This window comes from Coturnix japonica, chromosome 21 (assembly GCF_001577835.2).
Source record: "Coturnix japonica isolate 7356 chromosome 21, Coturnix japonica 2.1, whole genome shotgun sequence".
NCBI lineage: Eukaryota > Metazoa > Chordata > Aves > Galliformes > Phasianidae > Coturnix > Coturnix japonica.
The window spans coordinates 5831477-5852246 of NC_029536.1; the positions used below are offsets into that span (position 1 = coordinate 5831477).

Below are 20770 nucleotides of genomic sequence, written 5' to 3' on the forward strand. Positions count from 1 at the left end.
TCAGTCACACTTTCACTGAGGCTTTCTCTGTGTCTCTCTCCCCCTCCTTCCCTCCATGGGGCAGCCGCTGTAGGTGAGGTATTTGCCCGGTGGTAAAGCTTCTAATTCCTAGGATAAGTGGAGGTAGTCATGGAGGACACTGGGATTCTGTCCTCAGGACTCACAGGAGCTTCGTTGACCTTATTATCATCAGGATAGTTTTTTCCTTAACGCCTTAAATACAGAAAAAGTTGATTGCCTCTGGATGAGGGAAGAGAGAACCGCTCCCTGTTCATTTATGTTTTGTAGCTGAACTGATAACAAAGAAGAATATTTCAGTTGGGTGACAGCAGGGCTTTGTGCCTCAGTTGTGCGTGAAAAGAATGTGCTTGGATGTTGGCAGAACCCCTGTAAGGCAGCCCTGAGCTGTGGCAGCCCATAGCTAGCTCAGGGCTGGAGCTGAAATGCACACAAATGTTTGTGCGTACCTCAATATTCTAAAAGCTCCTACAGCATTCTCTTCTCTGTTCTCCTCAAAAATGCATCCTAGCTCGTTCCTGAAAGCCACGTGTGCCTGTTTGGTTGGTGCTGCTCCTCAAAGTTTGTCTGTTGTTTAGGAGCTGTTCCGCAAGGTACGAAGCATCTTGAACAAGCTGACTCCCCAGATGTTCAATCAGCTTATGAAGCAAGTCACAGACCTGACAGTAGATACCGAAGAGAGGCTAAAAGGAGTCATCGACCTGGTCTTTGAGAAGGCTATTGATGAGCCGAGCTTCTCAGTGGCGTATGCAAACATGTGCAGGTGTCTCGTGACGGTAAGAGCTGCCCAAGGCCAATGGGAGTCATTCCTTGGGGTGGGCGCTCTGTGCCTTATCCCCATTCACTGATGGGCAGTAATGTAAGTGTGACAAGAGCAGTACTGGATGTTAGTTTCTGAACTTGAAGCATTTACACTGTGGATTTCTTCCTCTATGTTCATTAGCCATGGCAAACTTTGCTTGGAATGACACACTGTTTAGAGTGGAGGACACGGAGCACTTTGCTGTGCCTGGCTGTGAGATGCTACGAATCATGTTTAGAAAGTCCATTTTCTCCCTCCCATTCAGAAGGGGAGCCCAAGGTGCAGAGCCAGGCTAGATTTCAGATGCTGACGTTGGGACAAACCAGTCTGTCCTCCCCCAGCAGTGATTTCCTTGGCATGTCGGCCCCGAGGCCTTCAGTGTGCAGTAGCAGTGTTTTAAAGCAGTGAGACTTTTTAAAGGATTTAGTGAATGGAAAAGCAATCTGTCTCTGGGCAGAGGTGGTGTCAGCAGAATTTTGTCCATTTCCAGATGGAATCTAAAACTGCTGGAAATCACTTTGTGGTGCTTAACTGTCAGGGCCATGCGAAGTCGCTGCTGAATACAAAGTACATAATAAAATGTAATGGGTGGCTTATAGTCCTCACTTATTGGTGGACTTTATCTGTATTTCTGCTGATGTTTTGCTTCCTCTTCCTGCAGCTGAAAGTGCCCATGGCAGACAAACCTGGGAGCACGGTAAATTTCCGCAAGCTGCTGTTAAATCGCTGCCAGAAGGAATTTGAAAAGGACAAAGCTGACGACGATGTCTTTGAAAAGAAGCAGAAAGAACTTGAAGCTGCTACCACTGTGAGTGGCATTTTTCCCCACAGACACTCAAGAGAGAAGGATCTCTTTTGAAGGCTGCAGCCAATTTGGGGGAAATATCAGAGTAGTTTTGTTCTGTTGCTGTGGCTGAATGTAATAAATATTTGCCTTGATGAGTGTGTTCAGAGCAGCCACTTTTTGGCTCTTAGGAGAAAAAGAGTAAACAGGAACAACAGCTTCTGTGGTTGTAAAAACCGGCTCTTCTGAAGAGTCCTGTGCTCTTTGAACATGCTTTTTAGAGCTGTTTTTTTTTGCTTTGCAGCCAGAGGAGAAGACACGGCTCCATGACGAGCTGGAAGAGGCCAAGGACAAAGCCCGGCGGAGATCCATTGGGAATATAAAATTCATTGGAGAGCTTTTCAAACTGAAGATGCTGACAGAGGCCATCATGCATGACTGCGTGGTGAAGCTACTCAAAAACCACGATGAGGAGTCCCTCGAGTGCCTTTGCCGCCTGCTGACTACCATTGGCAAGGACCTGGACTTTGAGAAAGCAAAGGTAGGGCAGGACCAGGAGCAAGAGATGAGGCTGTCTGGGCAGGGGTGGAAAAATGGGTGTGGGGTGTTTTTGTTTGAGGATCTTTTTTTCCTTTGGGTTTTTTCTTGTACGGCACGAGGAAATCATCTACTGCTCTGTGCATGTTTCGTCACTGCCTGGCCTTGCTCCTGCCTCCTACCCCTTGCTCATAGATTCTGCACCATTTGCAAAGCTGGTTTCCAGTTGCAACTTGTTCCCAGGCATTTCATCCAAGCTCACGTTCTTAAAGTGCTCAGCGTATGCTGTGGATTCCTAAAACATTACGTTGTTTCTAAAAGATGAAACTGGTTTCTTTTCCATGGAGGGTTTATAGAAATCTGCCATTAAACGTATTGTTTTGGGTTACACTTTAAAAAAAACAAACAAACAAAAAAAAGCCTTGTGAGCTGCCCAAACCTGAAACTCTGAAACTTGGCGGGTGTGTTCACTCTGTGTCATTATCCCCAGCTGTGCTGGAATGAAGCAGCTGTTTTGCAACTGCGCTGCTCCAGTGCCCTCCTGCTGACTTCCCAACAAATGTATAGGTTACAGGGAGTATTGAGCACTCCTCGAGCTCCTATTGGTGCAGGCGATCTGCTTCTCCTTTGCAAAAGCCTGGGATGAAAAAGCTCTGAAGACTTTTGCCAGAGATCATCAGACTCAGCCCTGGAAACAAACTGAGCTAATTGCTTTCAGCTGCTCTGCAGAGCAGCGCTGGATTGCAGGGATCGTCCTGCAATCGTCAGTCTTGATCCACACAGGGTCTCCTTGGAGAAGCAGTTTCCCAAACTGCAATGTGGGGCATGGCCCAAAGCAGTGGGACTTGCTGCTCATCCCCCAGACTTGCATCATGAAATAGTGGCATGTGCACTGTTGGTGCTGGTCTGAAAGTGCCAGAAAAGATAGATTTAAATTTCTGCATGTGCTTTGAGAATAAAACAGGGTCTGACTTCTGAGCAGTAGCTGAGGTCATGCTGGATGACTCCTGGATGCTGTTTCAGCCTTTGTTAGCAAGGAAATGGCGTAACAGCGGCCTCGGTGTGAAGCCAGGGCTGCAGCCCCGTGTCCTGTCCTTGTGGTTGTTCTTCCTACCAGGACTGAGTGAGGATCCCTCATTTCACAGAGGAGATGCTGTGTTATGTGTTGCTGTTGAAGCTGAAGTGGCAGTGAGTTATAATTAAAGTTTCTGGAAGAAGCCCAGTTCATATATTTTTGCCATTATTTATGTCCTTGGAAACCTTTGCTCATATGGCTGAAACTTTCCAGAACAAGGCTGGAATCAAATCCTAGTAGAGGTTTTCTTGTTCACGTAGGGGAAAGGGGAAACATTTTATAAAAGGGCCCTTAAGTGATTTAAAACAGATGTAGCTGCCATAGAGGGGCAGAAAGTTCTGTGGAGCCTGGCAGGCCAAGTGCAGACCTAGTAAAGGCTTTCCAGTGATGCCACTGTGTCTTAACGAAGATTTGGTTTCTTTACTTTGTGACTTTTTGGAAGAAAAGCCATAAGATGGCATGTAACACTTGTGGGATTCTGAGCTACAGCTCCGTCTGTGAAACAGCTTCATGCTGTGTGTCTGCTCTCTCTGTTGCCTTTTGACCTCAACTGGGATGGGCTGGGGAGGTAAAGCAGCAGAGCAGTGCAGGGGTTTGTGCCCAAGCACACTCGGGGGAAGGGGCTGGGTCCCAGCTGTGCTGCTGGCATAGAGGTGCTGCAATCCAGAACCCGCTGTGTCTCTACAGAGGGAGTGTTTTCATTTTCTTCCAAAGTTTACACTGATGATGTTTCTCTTGTATAGCCTCGCATGGACCAGTATTTTAATCAGATGGAGAAGATTGTGAAAGAGAGGAAAACATCTTCAAGGATTCGGTTCATGCTGCAGGATGTAATAGACCTTAGGCTGGTAGGTACCAACCCAGCTAGTAACAGAGCACTTCCATCACACAAGATCAGGTACTACTGTATTTACAGGTTGACATCTGTACCTTTTGTCATTCAAAAGTTTGGCTGTTCAGTAAGGATTGTCTTTTTTGTCCTAGCGAAGGGCAGGGCTGGCTGACAGAAGTGTTGCTTTACTAATACTGGCTGCTCTGGTTCAGCCAACTAAGCTGCAGAAATGACGAACTGGAGACCATTTGGTGCAGGCTTGGCTTGAATGGGGACCTGCCCCTGTTGTAATCAAGTGAGGGTTTTGAACAGAGTGTTAGACCTGGGCTCTCAGTGTAGAGGGCTTCTCAGCACAGGGCTCCTTATATCAGGTTGCTCAGGAGGGCATCTGGGCGAGTCTTGAATGTCTCCAGAGGAGACTCCACCACGTCCCTGGCAGCCTCTACCGGGGCTCTGTTATTTCTGTATTTACAGATGTTCATATTTTTTGCTCAGCCTTGGAGGAAGGGCTCCAATGGATGCTGCCAGTAGTAATCAGAGAGAGAACCACAGCACCCTCCTTATAGGCCATCTCTTTCCTCTTAACCTAGAAAAACTGGAAAACTGCAAATGTGCAAGATGCAAGGGGTTAAAAAGTGCAATTCAGTTACGTCTCCTCACAGTCAGGTCTTCACTGCAGCCTTCAATCCAATAGATGAGCTACAGCCGATGTGATGGAGTGCACAGCTCTGACTTTGGTGCTGGGGAAACCATATCAGCAGTACAACCCAACCCCACAGAACTTCCTGCGGTCCCTTGGAGTGCAGCCTCACAAGGTTTAGGGAGGTTTAGGCCTCATTCAGTGTGCTCAAAATAACCCATTTTCAATGCTCCTCTCCCAGAAATGTCACGAGTACATTTGTTTCTCTCTAAGTGCAACTGGGTTTCACGGAGAGCAGATCAAGGTCCGAAGACCATTGAGCAGATTCATAAAGAAGCCAAGATAGAAGAGCAGGAAGAACAGAGGAAGGTCCAACAACTCATGACCAAAGAGAAGAGGAGACCAGGTAAAATAAAAGTCAGGTTTCTCACTTCACTCATTTCACATCCAATGACCACAGTCAGAATCCTATAGAAAAGAAGTAAGTCTTCTTTTTCCAAAACTCAACGAGCAAAGGGATTTAGGGCCGTATCATGGCTGAGGCTGGAAGTAGAATGGGTGCACCATGGATTGGCTGTGTTTTGGACAGCTCCCTTGGTAGAAAAATAAACACCACTGGCAAGTAGTGCTTGGGTTTTTCATGTTCATGCAAGCCATGCCAGAAATCTGTTCTAACAAGTTACTGTTAGAGCCAGATTTGCCATCCATTTTTGTGTACAGCAGCATTTCATTTCAAGAGAATAGGATCTGATTTCAAGAGTAACCATGTTGTCTTCAGCAGTTAAAGTTGTGAGGTGTTAACTCTGCATGAGAAAGTGTTTTAGCATCACCTTAGATTGCTACCAGCCCTTGGAGTTGACACTACCTGAAGATGAATGTAAAAGTGGCTGATGCTTCAGAGGCGTAGGACCAAAGTAGGCAAACCTGTTTGGTTTCTGAGGCATCGTGGTCCCTTCTGTGAAAACAGAGTATGAAGAAAATGTGCACAGACTTTGTTTCTGTTGGCCCGAAATTGTTGTCAGTAGAAGGCAGGGAACTGCTTGGATGGTTCTGCGCCTTCACTGTCTCTGGCACTGTTGAAATCTGTGCAATGAATGCAGGCTTTGGTTAGCCAAGGCACGTCTTCTGCTCCTTTCTTGAGCTGGTGAGCACACAGGGTGTGTGCAGCTGAAGGCAGTTGTGTTTGTCGTTGTCTGCAGGTGTCCAGCGGGTTGATGAAGGCGGATGGAACACTGTGCAGGGTACAAAGAACAGCAGAGTGCTGGACCCTACCAAGTTCCTTAAAATCACCAAGGTAGGTGCCAGCACAGGGCTCATTCAGAGTAACAAGGTGCCAAGTATTACCTGGCTGCATTTGTCTGTCTCACCTAGGAGAATTCTAACATAAATGGGTGTTTCCCAGATGTTTCTGTGTTCATGGCTCTGTGCCTGAATTTTGCCCTCAGTGTCCAGATGCACAGAGAACAGTAAAGCAGATCCTGGACAGGCTGCCCTTCTGCAGATCAAGCTCAGTTTGTTTCTTGTGAAAGTCATAAGACAGACTTCAAAAATCAGTTCACAAGGGCGATTCAGCCCACTTTTATTTAGGCTTACGGCTCACCTGGGAAAAGTCCTGCTCTGTTTAATGCAAGTGCAGTACAAATAGACCAAGGTCCACAACTGCTGCATTGTTGGAAGGTGAGAAGAGCTCACACAAAGAGGTCTTTAGGATTGTGACCTCTTCGTCAATAAATTCACCTACTGAGCTCTGTAAAATCAACGTTCTTTTCTTGTCAGACGCTGCTGTTCCCTCCAAATTCTGCTGCCTATTGTCGTTCTTTGTCCTCTGAATCCTATTACTGTGCAGATTCACCCCAAGGCCATTCCTGGTATGTGGGGTGGACTGTAGAGCTGTTCTACTCGTGGTAACAAACTGAATGCCTTCCAAGTAGTGATATGCTGTACTTTTTCCTCCTTATGGAAATGAACAAAAATGAAGTCATGGTCATTCTGAATGTCTTTCACTGATGCTTTGGAAGAGGCTGTTTGTAATGACCTTTGTTGGTTGCATCCTCTGTTCTTGGCTAGAGATCAGTCTTCCAAAAATGCATTTAAGCATGTTTCAGTATTCACAAGGTGGACACTTTCATAAAGAAAATACTCCATTTATAAATAAGAAGCAAAACTTGTTAACCATATGTTCTGATGTGTTTTACAGCCCACAATAGATGAGAAGATTCAGCTTGTGCCTAAAGCCCAGTTGGGCAGCTGGGGAAAGGGCAGCAGTGGTGGAGCAAAGGCAAGCGAGATGGGTAAGTAGGGACAGATCCCCACTCTCTGCCTTGCTACCAGCTGTCAGAGAACACCTTCAGAATCATGGAATGGTTGGATCCATTGGCCTCAGCCCAGTCTGACCAGATCCCTCTGTTAGGGCCTTCCCTACCCCCAGGTATGTTGATACTTCATCCCAACTGGGTGTCATCTGCAAATGAGGGTGCAACTCAGTGCTCTCATCCAGGCCATCAATAAACATAATAAACAGGATGGACCCCAGTATCAACTGTGACTGGCCCCCAGCTGGATGTAACTCCGTTTGCCATCACTCTGTGGGCCTGGCCCTCAGGCAGTTCTTTACCCAGCAAAGAGAGCACCTGTCCCAGCCATGGGCTGCAGCTTCCCCAGGAGAATGCTGAGGGAGACAGTCAGGGGCTACTCTAGGTAGACAACATCAACAGCCCTTCTTTCATCTAACAGGCAGGTCACTCCACCATAAAAGGCTGGTCAGGCAGGACCTGCCTATCACGAACACATGTGTAACTCAATCCCAAAACTTTAGGGTGGGAGTGTTGATTTGGGGTGTTTTATAAGCCATCAGATGGAGAAGACTCCACCAGCGCTAATTAGCTAGTGTTCCCCCTGCTTTGCCTCCAAAGGACAGGTGGAGCAGGAGCTGCCCTTTCCACTGGTTTCCTTCCCATCTGCTAAATGCCTTTGTGATGCTGCAGTGTCAGCAGATACTGACCTTGCCTTTCCTCTTCTCTGTGTTGTCTTTGTGGTCTCCCAGACTCCTTACGACCAAGTGCCACTAGTTTGAACAGATTTTCTGCTCTGCAGCCTCCAGTCTCATCTGTGTCTGCCTCATCTGCATCCTCAGAACTAGATTCTCGCAGGGCCTTAACAAGGTAAGGTTTGCTCTGCCAATGAGTTTTCCCTTTTGCTGTTTGTAATGCCCTTCTCATTCACTGCTCTAGTTTCTGGAAGCACACAGAACAATGAGAATTTCATGGAGCTTCCAGGAATGGCAGGGTCATTTTACCCTCTGTGTACTTCGAGCTGACTTAAAATTCATTCATCTTTCATAGTATTATACGAGAGGAGGCGAGTGGTATTACATTTTAAATTAGTTATGAATGTTTTAGCTTCCACTTTGCAGTGACCCTTTTTAAAGGATGTGTGTGAGCAATTTGTAATCCATTCAGAAACATTCAGATAAAATGTTTGCAATAAACAGGTATAGAAGTTGAACTCGGTGGTTGTATGTTCAGCCAAGTCACTGGATTTGTTGATCCATCAAACGTGCTTCAAGCCTTGCACAAATGTACCAGTGCTCTTAGAGCACTCTGGCTGCCCCTGACTCCTTCCCATCTGCTGTGACCACACCGGCCTTTGCCTCTGCCTCATGCTTGCATGGGGCCACGCAGTTCTCACGCACCTGATTATGCTGGGACTGCAGCCATTCCAGGCTGTAGCATGAAACATCAGTCCTTAATAATTTATTACCTTGGGACGTACTTGATAAGTGTGCGGTTCATTTGAAGTGTCATGAGTTCTTCCTTGCAGTACACACCAAGTAGCACGCTGTTGCGTTGATTCTTTGTTTGCATTCCCTCCTCCTTCACAGACAGCTCTCATTACCTGGAGGCTGTTCTCTTTTGGCTCTGTTTGAGGTTCTTTTTCAATAAATGAGTAAAAACACACCACTACTTTACAGTGAAACAGTGCCTTTACATCACAGACTTCACCACTGTGCATTCAAAATGGGTGCTGTAATGACTTCAATGTTTTTCCATGTGTTCTCTGGCGCTGCCTGCCCGCTCTGTGTGTGTTGGGTGTGTTCGTGCATCTCTGAGACTTGTGGTTATTATCAGCGGAGCTACATCTGTGAAAAGTTGAGGCAGCAGTTCTGGGCTGCGGGTCTGTCATTACCAGGACTGCGAGCTGGGGTTACTCATACTGTGACTGTCAAGTACCTGTGTTTTTGTTCTGCAGTCGTGGGAGCACGGGCAGGGAGAAGAATGATAAGCCTCTCCCACCTTCCCTGTCCCGCCCCAACACCTTCCTACGGGGCAGCAGCAGTAAGGAGCTGCTGCTCGACAATCAGGCACAGGAGGAGCAGCGGAGAGAGATGCTGGAGACTGTGAAGCAGCTGACAGGTGGCATGGAGGTGGACAGGAACAACACGGAGGCAGAGAGGAGCAAAGCCAAGGAGCCTGGTAAGCGACTCTTCTGCACTCGGGATCAGAGGTTGTAAGCAGCAGTGATGGGTGTCTGTGTTGTGGTGTGAATATTTGGCCCATGGTAACGTGCTTTTGTGCTGTGATAGCTAAGAACCACCCAGAAGTTTATAACACAACTGATGCATACAGGTTTTAGCATCATTTTCTGCCACCATATCCTCTTTGGAGTTTTGGATGTTTCCTTGGAGCTGGAGGCTGCAGGGAGCAGCAAAATGCCAGCACGTGGCATTGTCCTTCCTGCTGGTACCCTGCTGCTGTTGCCACCTGTTTCTAGGATACAAGTCTCCAAAATCAGTGTCCAGAAGCATCTTCTCAGAGTATATTGTCTCCTGTGATTGGTCACAGAGGTAGGGCTTGAGCAGAATCAGCATATGGCATGTTGTGTTTGTTTAAGGGAGGTTTGCCTTTCACAGAATCAAAAAATGGCTTGGGCTAGAAGGGATCTCAAGGATCATGAAGCTCTAACTTCCCCACCACAGGCAGGGCCGCCAACCTCCACATTTCATACCAGCTCAGGCTGCCCAGGACCCCATCCAACCTAGCCTAGAACACCTCAAGGGATGGACGGGGCGTCCACAGACTCTCTGGGCAGCTGTTCCAGCACCTCACCACTCTCATAGAAAAGAACTTCCTCCTGTGTCTAGCCTTAATCTTCCCTCCTTCAACTTAAAACCATTTCCCCTTGTCCTGCTGTTATCTGCCCTTTCAAAGAGTTAGCTCCCATCCTGTTTGGGATGGGAGACTCCCTTTAGGTCCTGGCAGGCTGCAATGAGGTCACCCCACAGCCTTCTCCATGCTGAACAAGCCCAGCTCAGCCTGTCTTTGCAGGGGAGGTGCTGCAGCCCTCTGAGCATCTTTGTGGCCTCTTCTGGACCCTTTCCAACAGCTCTCTGTCTTTCTTGTACTGGAGGCACCAGACATGGGCACAGCACTGCAGATGGGGCCTCATGAGGGCAGAGTAGAGAGGGAAAGGCAGAATAGAGAGGGATACTTTGCATTTGTTCATCTCCAGCTGGTTACAGAATTGGCACAACCAGAGGATAAAACCAAGCACAGGTCCAGCCCATAGGCACTCCCTAGGGTGTAGGCTCCTCCCCAGGCCAGAGCAGAGGAGGGAACTGGTTGTTACCAAGGCAGAATCCCTAAGTGGAGCTTTTAGCTCTGCTTGTTGCCAGCCCTGGTTCCATGCCGGGCCCGGTGCAGCATGGTGCTAACACCCACTGGGGTGAGCTGTCACAATGTCAGAGCTGCAGCTCCCAGTTTTGGATCCTGTTTTGCTTGTGAGGACATACTGAGGACATTTGAGACAATGTTCCCTATGGACGCAGCTTTTGCAATAAGTACCAGGTTCTGGTTCTTGCACGCAGAAACTGGTACCATTGTAGGAACTGTGAGGAGTGCATCTCAGCCCATACAACGCAGCACACGCTCACTGCTCTGGGAGGTTTGGGGATGCACAGCCCCTCACAGCATGTTTTAAAGGTACAGCATACCCTCAGAACTGCTGTAATAGCTCAAAGTTTAATTATTTAATGCAGATAGAGTGCTTTGAAGGTGTTGCATCCCATGTCACTACATAGTGTCTGCAGAAAGGTCGATTTACAGAGTTACTGGATATTTGTAGAGGGGAGAATGTAACCAAGGAAGAAGTGATGTGTGCCTGATGGCGAGCCAGGAAGCACACCCTGCACAGCCCTCACATTTCTGCTTGCAAATCATCTTTGTTTTGGTTATCACAGTAAAGCTTGCTGTGGGCTGTGGCTGGCCAGCCAGCAGGGTTGGCTCCGTGACTTCTGTTTTCAAACTGTCATCTTTGGAAACAGTTCTGATTTTCCTTTCCAAATGCTGTTTTTCTGCTTCCACCAGCAAAACTAGAGGCTCCCCCAGCTCCAGTTCAAGAGAAGCCTTCGCTATCGGAAGAGGAAATTGAGAGAAAATGCAAATCTATCATTGATGAGTTCTTGCATATTAATGACTTTAAGGTGAGCAATGTGAGATCCTTGCTTAGCAGAAGGGTCTGCAGCTGAGGATGTTTCTCTGCAGAAACAGTGGTACCCACTGCTCCCAGGGCTCACAGCAGCAGTGGGTGCTGGTGAGGCTTGGGTGGCAGCAGCTCCATATAGATGTTCTCTGCCTTGCTAGAAGCAGGGAAAATGGGCCGGTTTGTGTGTTGTAAGCAGCAAGATGGATGTGTATCTGTCACGAATCACTGAGCGGCTCCATAATAACAGCAATTTTGGAAACAGAAGAGCTAGTGGGAAAATAAACTGAGGTTTTCATTTAGTTATCAAAGCATGTGCTGTTCTGATCCACAGGCAGATAAAGCAATACTGAATATTGAGCAAACCACTCCAGAGTATTTTTAATAAACATTGAAGATTATTGAGCAGCTGTCATCACTTCTAGTTATAGGTTCCCATGTCAATGGATTTTTAGCCTGTCCAGGGAGTTTGCAGGAAGGGGTGCTGCAGAACTGATGGGTTTGATCTTTTGCTGAAATAAAATTCAAAAACAAGCAGAGTTTGAAATGACAGTGCTAGGGGTATTCCTCACTTGGCACCCTTCAAACAGAATTGGATTTTATAGTGTTTCTAATTAAAAGGGGAAAAGGGAATATCCTTATAATGATTTGTTTGGGGTTTCCTTGTGTACATCTGGTTCAGAGGTGCATCAGACTGGGGCAGCTCATTTGCAGTAAGGGGTTACTTTGGATTCTCAGTGCCCTTCAAATGTGGTGACAAAGTTTCTGACGAATGCAGCTTTGTCTCACATTAATAGGCCAGCTCTTGTGTTAATGGAGCACTTGGCTAAGGAGCAGAGCTATGGCAGTCTGTATTTAAGACTGTTTTATTTGCATAGGTTGCAAAATGTACATGCCAGAAAGTGGAAGCTTTATACAGAGGAAATTTCCCTCTTGACATTAACTGTGTTTTCTGCTTTTTTGTATAGTGTGCTGTTGTAACGTAGGCATTCCTGTTCAGCCAGCCAAGTCAGTAGTGAAGCTAACCTGATGTCCTCTTTTGAACTCATCTTGATATGTTATGGAATAGTGGAGATTCTGGTGACATCCAGAAGACAACCTCTGTCCCTACACTTGGCTGCCAAGCACTGCCCTGGAGTGTATTTTAAAAATTATCTTGCTTGCAAAGTGTAATTTTGGTCTTTTTTTGATTCCTGATTGCCATTTCAGTGGTGATCTGTGATGAAGTTCCACAGCCTGGTTTGACTTCGCTATATATTTATTCATGAAGTAGAACCGAAAGGCAGCGATCTCCTGAGCTGCTGTCAGAACAGCTCCCATGCTGTGTGCCAGTTGCTGAGCAGGACACCCTGAACTGGCAGCAGACATCATCCTGCAGTGCTTTTTGTTTCGTTTTGGGATCTTTAGATGTCTGCAGTTCAGGCAGCTGACCCTGCATGTCATTCAAAACAGGAAGCGATGCAGTGCGTGGAGGAGCTGAGTGCCCAGAGCCTGCTGCCTGTGTTTGTGCGAGTGGGAGTGGAGTCGACGCTGGAGAGGAGTCAGATCACCAGGGATCACATGGGCCAGTTATTACATCAGTTGGTGCAGTCGGGAAAGCTGAGCAAGCAGGATTTCTTCAAGGGGTTTGTATTCTGCACATAGAAACTGATGCTTTTTTTGAGTGCTCGGTGCAGCTGAGCACTATTTGTGTTGGAGAGGAATGATTTCTCACCTCACGTTGGCATCCTACCCTTGCCACGCATCCTTTTGAGAGGAGCATTTCTACCTGGGTGTGCTTACAAGTAATACAAATATTTTAGCACATTTTTAATTATTTCAAATGCTTTAATGAATGTAAGTATTTGTGTATTTCTAACACATAGGTGTATATTTTAATGTGTGTGTTGAGATTTCTGATTTGCAGTGTCAGTGTTTGCCTTCTGGCAAGCCATTGAATGTGATTAAAAGGGGAGGAGGAAGATAAAAATCTTGATGTGACACTGCTGCCTGGAAGCTCAATAATCCAAAGCGCTGTGCACAGCTGCTGACCTGCTGATAGAACAGGCTTCATCCACACAGTGCCAGCTCAGCTCTAAGGTGTCAGCTCTAAGGACCCTTAAGGGTCTGAGAATGTACATCCAGGTCAGAATTGGTATCATACAAGGTGCTCCCTCTGCACTCATGTCTGGTGGTGAATTTCATTGTGATGAAATTGAGTGGCTCCTAGGAAATGTTTAGGCGGTGTAAGTTCAAACCGTGTGGTGCAGCAGTAAGAAAATACGTGTGCAGGGAGTACACGTGTTTATGTCCATGCAGTCACTGATGACTGTCTGAAGTGATACATTTCCATAATGGATTGTGATTAGAGCCATTCCTGTGCTTCCTCGGTTGCAGAGAAGTGGTTGTGATGCCAAGTAACCTGGGATCATGTTGAAACGGTGGAATGTGTGGTTTGAAAATGGCATAAATAAAGCAGAACAGCTCCCGAGGATGCTGAAAGGGCAAGTGCCCTTTGTGGTTTCCAGTGGGCACGTGAGAAGAACACTAAAAACCACTACACTTATCGATGCACAACAGTTACTTTTGTTACTTACCCTAACCCCTGTGTAAGGGGTTATGGGATGAGTGATGGTCACAGCACAGGTCTGGAGAGATACAACAGGAAACCAGTTGCAGGCCCAAGTGTTTGAATAGAGCTGGATTAGTGGCAGAGCACATGAGGAGCAAAGCAAAGGAGACAGCTCCTGCTTAGAAGTTGAACCTCAGAATCTTCAAGCTTTTAAGAGAGAAGTGAACTATGATCAAAACAGGCAGGAGACCAGAAAAATCATCATCTTCTGTCAGGCTTGGAAAGTGAAGCCAACTACCAGACTTTTATCTGGAAAAGCAGTTTTGAGCTATGCTGGGAACTGTATCCAGAACTGGAGAATGGTTTTGTGACTCAGCCTGATGCATTTTCTGTTCTGCAGCTTTAAACAAATAGCTTGTGGAGGATGGAGCCAGCCCCTTCTCCTTCTGCATGGGTTTTTTAAGAAGGCTCCATTTATTTGGTCTTGTAAATGTAAAAAGCACTTTTGTCTGTTAAGTTTTACTAGTTAGCAAGCAACACATTCATGGGATACAAAAGCTACTGTCCATGGAGCTTTTCTGAATGCATCATCCCTAGCTGCTGGATTTACATGTTACTGCCTGAAGAAATCAGCTCCTGGTAGATTCAAAGCACTTGCAAGCATAAGATGTCTTTGTTATCTTTGTGATTTGCTTTTGTTTTTAACGGAGGATTTATAAAATGCAGATTTACTTTGCAGGAAGAGTTGCAGTTTGAGTTGTATTTAATGCTTGACATTTTTCTTTTCTTTTTTAAGGTTTTCAGATACCTTGGAGATGGCAGACGATATGGCCATAGATATACCCCATATATGGTTGTACCTAGCTGAGCTGGTGACCCCCATGTTAAAAGAAGGAGGAATCTCTATGAGAGAACTTATACAGTAAGCAGTGCTGTTCTTTTTCAGTGACGGCCAAGCTCCAACTGTCTGCCTGGCTGTGTCATATCTCCACAGCATGGTTCTTGTCAGTAGATAAAAGACAGAGCGTGTTAAAGGCGCACCTTCTCATATTGGTTGCTGGATATCCCTTGGGACTTGGGATTTGCACCAAAAGCTGGGGTGGGGAGCTTGCTGCTCTTCAGACATGGTTCAGGGGTGAGAGTTTTAGCCATAAATGTATTTCAGTCTTTTTTACTCTGGCTGAAGTATTCGTTAACCTGATGTTGCACAGTCAGTGCCATTCAGAAACACACTGATTTGGAGAGAGTGGGGTGTCGCGCAGGTGTCTTTGTGCCCCAGGGTGGTGTAATAACAGCTGTCTGGGCAGTGCCTTAAACGCAGACATAAACCTGGCCGGCAGGGCTGGAAGCTGTTCCCAGGACCGTGGTTCCTATATTTTGTACATTTCATCATATATTTGGGGATTAACTAGAAGTCAGTTGAATTGTTCCCTTCTTAAGTAGGTAGTTTATTGAGACAGTCATAACTTTTTTCCTCAAAAGCTCTTATGATGTAGGGTTCTACTACCTAAATGCAGCACCCCATAAAAATTGAATGGATTTGGCCTCAAGCAAAAATGAAGAAAGTATTTGTAATTAACTGTTGTGGCAAGCAGGCTTGCGTCACCAAAGTCTGTTCTATCAGCCTTGCTAGCTAGATTAAATCCTTTATCCCTGGTAGAAACTACAGCTTTTTTCCTGCCTCCATTTGATGATACCCCTTGCCTTGCCTTCCAGACTTGGAACACTGTTATATGAGTATTTAACTCTCTTCAGGAAAAAAAGAAAAAAAAAAAAAAAGAATTATGATCAAAGATACCTGTTTTTCTCTTATTCTAGAGAATTTAGCAAACCTTTACTTCCTGTGGGAAGAGCCGGGGTCTTGCTTGCTGAAATCTTGCACCTTCTATGCAAACAAATGGTAAGTGTCCAGGAGCATCGTTCCTATGAGCTGCAGGCAGGAAGTATGTGTCTATGCATGAAACCAACTGCTTACATTTCCCACTTGAAGATACTTAGGGATGGGCCGGCCAGTCCAGATAACCTAGGAAACTTGCTTCTTCATCCCCAGTTTCAAACCAAGCCTTGTGAGGTTCCAAAAAGTTAACTTTTTTTTTCTCATCACTTTTCCCTTTTGCAGGTACCTTTGCACCTGGCTTCTTCCAGAAGCTAGAGTGCTGAAATACTGCAAGAGGGACATTCTCAAGGTATTTCTGGGCTGACCAGAAGCAGCAAGTGCCGGAAATCTTGCGAGAGAGCTGTTCTTGCAGACCGGAGAGGTTCTGAGAGTTCGGATAAGCTCCAGATGGCCTCTCAGACTTCTGGGTGCTTATCCAAACTAAACCTGCCAACTCTTAAGACTCACCCATCACTAGGGGGTAGTGACACCTTTTCACCCTGTGACTTTTAGAGCTCTCTTACACATTTCACAGTTGTGTGTCCAAACAGTTTGGTGGTTTCCCTATAACTCTGTCTCCATTTTTGTCTTTTTTTTTTTTTTTAAATTTATTTTTATTTTTTAAATCCAGCTGAATATACACTTGGAATAGTGTCTATTTTAAATGCTGTAAAATCCTGCACTTGCCTTTTCGGTTGTTTTTAAGCATGTGTTTAAGTAAGGGTGACTGTTCCTAGAGCATTTCAGGCTAGCAGTGCAAATAGTGATGTTTTATTGATTTCTTTTTGTCTGATGCTTGTTTGGACAGCGGTGGGGTTTTTTGTTCTGTTTGATTCTGGATTTTGTTTTTTCTCCTCTGTTCTGTGAGAGCTGCTCTGCTCTGGGGGCTGGGAAGGACAAGCTTGGGTTTCTCTTTCTGTCTTAGCTTTATAATTCTCTTGTCCAGGCCAATATTTAGACTTGGTTATTTCAAGTCAGGTGTTTCCATGCAATAGCAGTCCTCATGAATAGTCTGATCCTGATGAATCATAGCAGGAGCTACGCACCATTAGCATTTAATAGTCTGTATTCTAAATTTAAGATTCTAATCTGCTTTGTAAATGGAAAATCAAGCTGCTTTTATCAGTGTTTAACTTGGGCTATGCAGTGATCTCCCGTGTGCAGGTGCTATGGGGTCAGTGATTTTGCAGAGCTTTCGAGTGAAAAGAGCTGATTGTGTTCTTGTTAGAATGATACCCATGCTGTGCTAGGCAGGGTACCAAAGGGTCAGCACAGCATTGGCTGTGCAGTGTGTGCTGCAAATGAGATTTTCCTCAACACTTGCAACAAATTCTCAAAATTGAACAGTTGGGTACTGTGTACACAAATTGGAGGTTTTCTGTGAACAGAAAACAGCCATGTAAATAATAATTTTCTAGAAGTCGCTAATTGGCCGGGGCAGGGTGGAATGTGTTACGGAGGAAGTTCCTGACAGAGTCAGAAGAATCACACTCCTCTGTCTGCCAGCTCTGTCGCGGCCATGGGAAACTGTGCCTTACTCAGGCATGTCTTTTCTCATAGGTGATCTCTGGCTGAAGCTGTTTCAAACCCCATGTGTCACGTTATGCCTTGTTTATTACCCATCACCATGGCATCTGACCACTTTACAAGTTACATATACATGTGGCAGGACTGTGTCTATTTCTCTTGCACGGGATTTCCAGACATTTTCACATTATCGCTAGGCATCTTGTTTGTAGCTGAATGGTTCTTTATTTCCCCTGACACAGCTGCACCACTCCAGCTTGTGTAAGCTCCCATGGTTATCTCTCAAGTCTTTCAAATGGGCAAACTGTTTGTTTTTTAGAGCCATAAGAAAGTGGGAGCCTTATGGAGGGAGACTGGCCTCAGTTGGAAGGACTACTTACCTGAAGGGGAGGATGTACATACCTTTCTCATGGAACAAGTGAGTGAAGAGCAAGCCAAAGTCATTAATGACTTTGTCATGCTGACTTGTGTATCGTGTTTGTTAATCCCCTTCCAGTCCCATTCTTAGGTGTAGTTGCTATGGGATGAAATGTCTCCATTTCTGATATGATGTTATATGATTTCAGCACCTTTCTGAAATGCCAGCAGGACTGGCTTCTCTGATCCTAGGCATGCATGTCCCACCAGCTGGTTTCAGCTAGTAGATGTATTTCTTCTAAAGAGAGGAATAAGTTCAGGAATTAGTTTTGCAGCAAGCAGGGCAAACTGTGTGCAGAAGCGTCAGAACAAGTAATAGCATGTATTCACCAGTCCCACTGAGTCCCAGAGAGTTTCACAATGAGGAGGAGCCAAGGCTGACAGCGGGCACCTTGCAGCTGGTGGTTGTGCTCCTGTGTAATGAAGTACCTGGAGGTCATTTTTGGGAGCCCCAGCTGACCCACTGCCCTGTTTTAGGACATAAGAAGTATTGTGCTGCAGGCAATGAAATGGATCACCAGAGCCTGGCAGTTGATGGGGCACTGCAGATCCTCTGTCACATTTTACAAGAAGGGAGGCATTAGCTGCAGCTTTTCAGAGCAAATGCTGACTCTGGTAATTGCATTTCAGTTCCCTGTAGTTTTAGCTGAGCAGCATGCACTTTATTTTGTGCACGCTCCTACTGTGCAGGGCTGGAGTAGTTCCGGGATGCTGGGATGTTTTTGCTGGATAATGAAATTCCCACTTTTGTAAAATGCTTTATAGCGTTTGGAACAGTATTATAGATCATTGCAGTGTTAACTTTGCATTTGAAAGATGCAGAAAACAATGAAGAGTAGCTTGCTGCCTCGGCTTGGCATAACTTGATGTGGAGAAGTTTGTTTAACTAATCTTTATCATCGCTTCTGATGTTGCAGAAGTTGGAGTTCATGGAGTCCGACTGTTCCAGTTCCTCAGAAGCACTTTCAGAGAAAGAACTCTCTGCGGAAGAGTTGAACAAGCAGCTAGAAAAACTCATTGTTGAGGACAAGGCGAATGATGAACAAATCTTTGACTGGGTAGAGGTACAAAGACAGTTTTAACCCTCTGGGCACAGTTCATTGACAGTTTTTGTGAATATTTTCTCATCTAAAGCAGCATCTCTACAGTCTCTCAGGTCCTCTTACATTTATACAATGCTAGGCCTGAGGTATCTGGAAGGAAAACTGCCAGGAGACAGCTTGTAAGATCAAGTAGCTGGCACAGAGCCCCTTCCTTGTTGCTGAATTTGTGCCGCCAAGGTGGGAAACTATCAATCAGCATTTACAGCTCTCACCTGTATTGCTCTGACTAGACCAGGCACTGCTCTCTGTCTTTGGCTGTGTTATTTAAGGGCTGTGTTATTTAAGGGCTGTGTTGAATCTTATGCCTGAAATGATACTCAGCTCAATTCAGTTAGCTCTCTGCTGACAGCTAAGTCTTGGTCAGCTTCATTCCACTTATTTCTGTTGCTGGAGGAATGTGTGAGAAATGGTATTTTCTGTGGCTGTTAGAGAATTAGAGAGCAGAATGAAAGAAGCACTGAAAATCTAAGGAAACCCGCAGGTTCTCTTTGTAGTCTTGGACGACTTATATAGCTATTCTCTGAGTGTCTTCTGCAGAACAAACAAGTCTCCATCCATGGAGCATTTTGTTTTAAAAGCTCACAGCAGATGCATAAGGGTACTATAAACAACAAGTGTTATTGTTTTACTTTTGTTTTTTGGGGCATATGATGGGTTGTGGGAGTAATTAAGTGGTGTATTGATTATAGGAGAACTTTTGTTGCATGTTGATGTACCTGAGCTGTTTCCAAGAAGTGAATGGGGAAGTTGAGTTTTTGCATGGGGTGAACTGGATTCCTTCTGCAGCAGCTTTTGTTGAGCTTCAACTTCCTGCCAAATTCAGCGGTAGAACTTGGAAACGGTTCCTCTTATGCACCAGCATGTTTTTAACTGGTCCATTTACTCTTGATTTCAGGCTAATCTAGATGAAAGCCAGATGAGTTCACCTACATTCCTTAGAGCTTTAATGACAGCAGTTTGTAAAGCAGCTATTATAGGTGAGTAACTTGCAGTGTAAACACCATACCAACTGACCTTGCAAGGAGTCAATAATATACTTATTTTTCAAGTTTATATCACTTTTTTTCTCCCCTCTGAAACTGCTTTTTGTAATGCAAGATTTGAATTTTAGTGTTCAAGAGCAGGATGTCTGTTCCCCTGCAATGGCCAAGCGCTTCCCTGGTTGTGGTGCGCTCAGGCCCTGGCATGGCCCAGTGACCTTGCACGCGCAGATATTTCAGGTGACTGAATAATACCAGATTGTTCATTGATTATTCTAGTGAATGTGGAAATACTCTAGACGATATTAAAGGAATCAGCATTTCTACTCCTTTGTCAGCAAGCTTGCATGGGCACTCTACCATTGCAGATTGCCATGTGTGAGTTGGAAATGCAGGTTGCAGAACAGAAGCCAGCTTGTATTGCTGTCTGGTTAATAGTTTTATGTCCAAATCATGTTGCATTTTCCAAAATACAGTTTATAGGGCTTATCTGAAGGTACAGCAGTTGCAGTGCTCTGTTTGAAATAGAGGAGGTGGGTTCCTAAGTCATGAGCCTCAGTCTCGCAGGGTTGCTCTTGCAGACTGATCAATTCACGTTGTTTTCTTTAATTTTACTCTTGGTGTCTGGTAAAGCAAAAAACTGCTTGTAAAGCACCCACTTCTGCTCCTAATGGTAAGAATTATGGCTCAGCACAGGGAACAGGCTGAGCTTCATCTCATTGCAAGGCACAGCTCAGTACCTTTTCTGAGAAGAGAACCTTTCTGATGCCACCTAGTGTTAATGGGGAAATGATGCAGGATTTTATGACAAATGTTGGAGAGTTACCTGGTGAATCTTTGCTGGGAGTGTATCAGAAACATCTTCTGTTCTGCTTTTTGGCCTTGCTTCTAATGGAGTATTTTTTCTTCTCTTTTCAAAAAATCACTGAATCGTGTTGTCTGATCTACTTATAAAGCTGCTAATGTATCTGTGTTACGGATGGACTTCTGACATGTATTTTTGCATATTCCTGACATCCTGTGTCATGTGCAGCTGGTGATTCTGTTTATGCATTAGTATTTTCGGGGGAGGGAAAAAAAAAAAGAAAAAAAAAAAAGAAAAAAGGAAGTTATCTAAAGACCTTCTAGATAGTTGAAATGTTAGCTCTAGC

General features: G+C 45.3%; 1 protein-coding gene across 16 annotated transcripts in view; it reads left to right on the top strand.

Annotated features, from left to right (window-relative positions):
- EIF4G3 (eukaryotic translation initiation factor 4 gamma 3) overlaps nt 1-20770 on the top strand; it is an 87772-nt gene that overhangs the window by 63366 nt on the left and 3636 nt on the right. For 15 of the 16 annotated variants that reach the window (XM_032448682.1, XM_032448687.1, XM_032448683.1 and 12 more), the window contains 16 exons: nt 597-794; nt 1482-1628; nt 1909-2145; nt 3960-4064; nt 4962-5094; nt 5888-5982; nt 6886-6979; nt 7732-7849; nt 8937-9160; nt 11051-11166; nt 12618-12790; nt 14513-14638; nt 15535-15616; nt 17439-17537; nt 18454-18600; nt 19535-19616. In XM_032448682.1, coding sequence (XP_032304573.1) covers nt 597-794; nt 1482-1628; nt 1909-2145; nt 3960-4064; nt 4962-5094; nt 5888-5982; nt 6886-6979; nt 7732-7849; nt 8937-9160; nt 11051-11166; nt 12618-12790; nt 14513-14638; nt 15535-15616; nt 17439-17537; nt 18454-18600; nt 19535-19616 — 2176 coding nt within the window. Of the gene's footprint in view, nt 1-596; nt 795-1481; nt 1629-1908; nt 2146-3959; nt 4065-4961; nt 5095-5887; nt 5983-6885; nt 6980-7731; nt 7850-8936; nt 9161-11050; nt 11167-12617; nt 12791-14512; nt 14639-15534; nt 15617-15835; nt 15903-17438; nt 17538-18453; nt 18601-19534; nt 19617-20770 lie in introns of those variants that run through there. The other variant, XM_032448693.1, reaches the window with a different exon arrangement.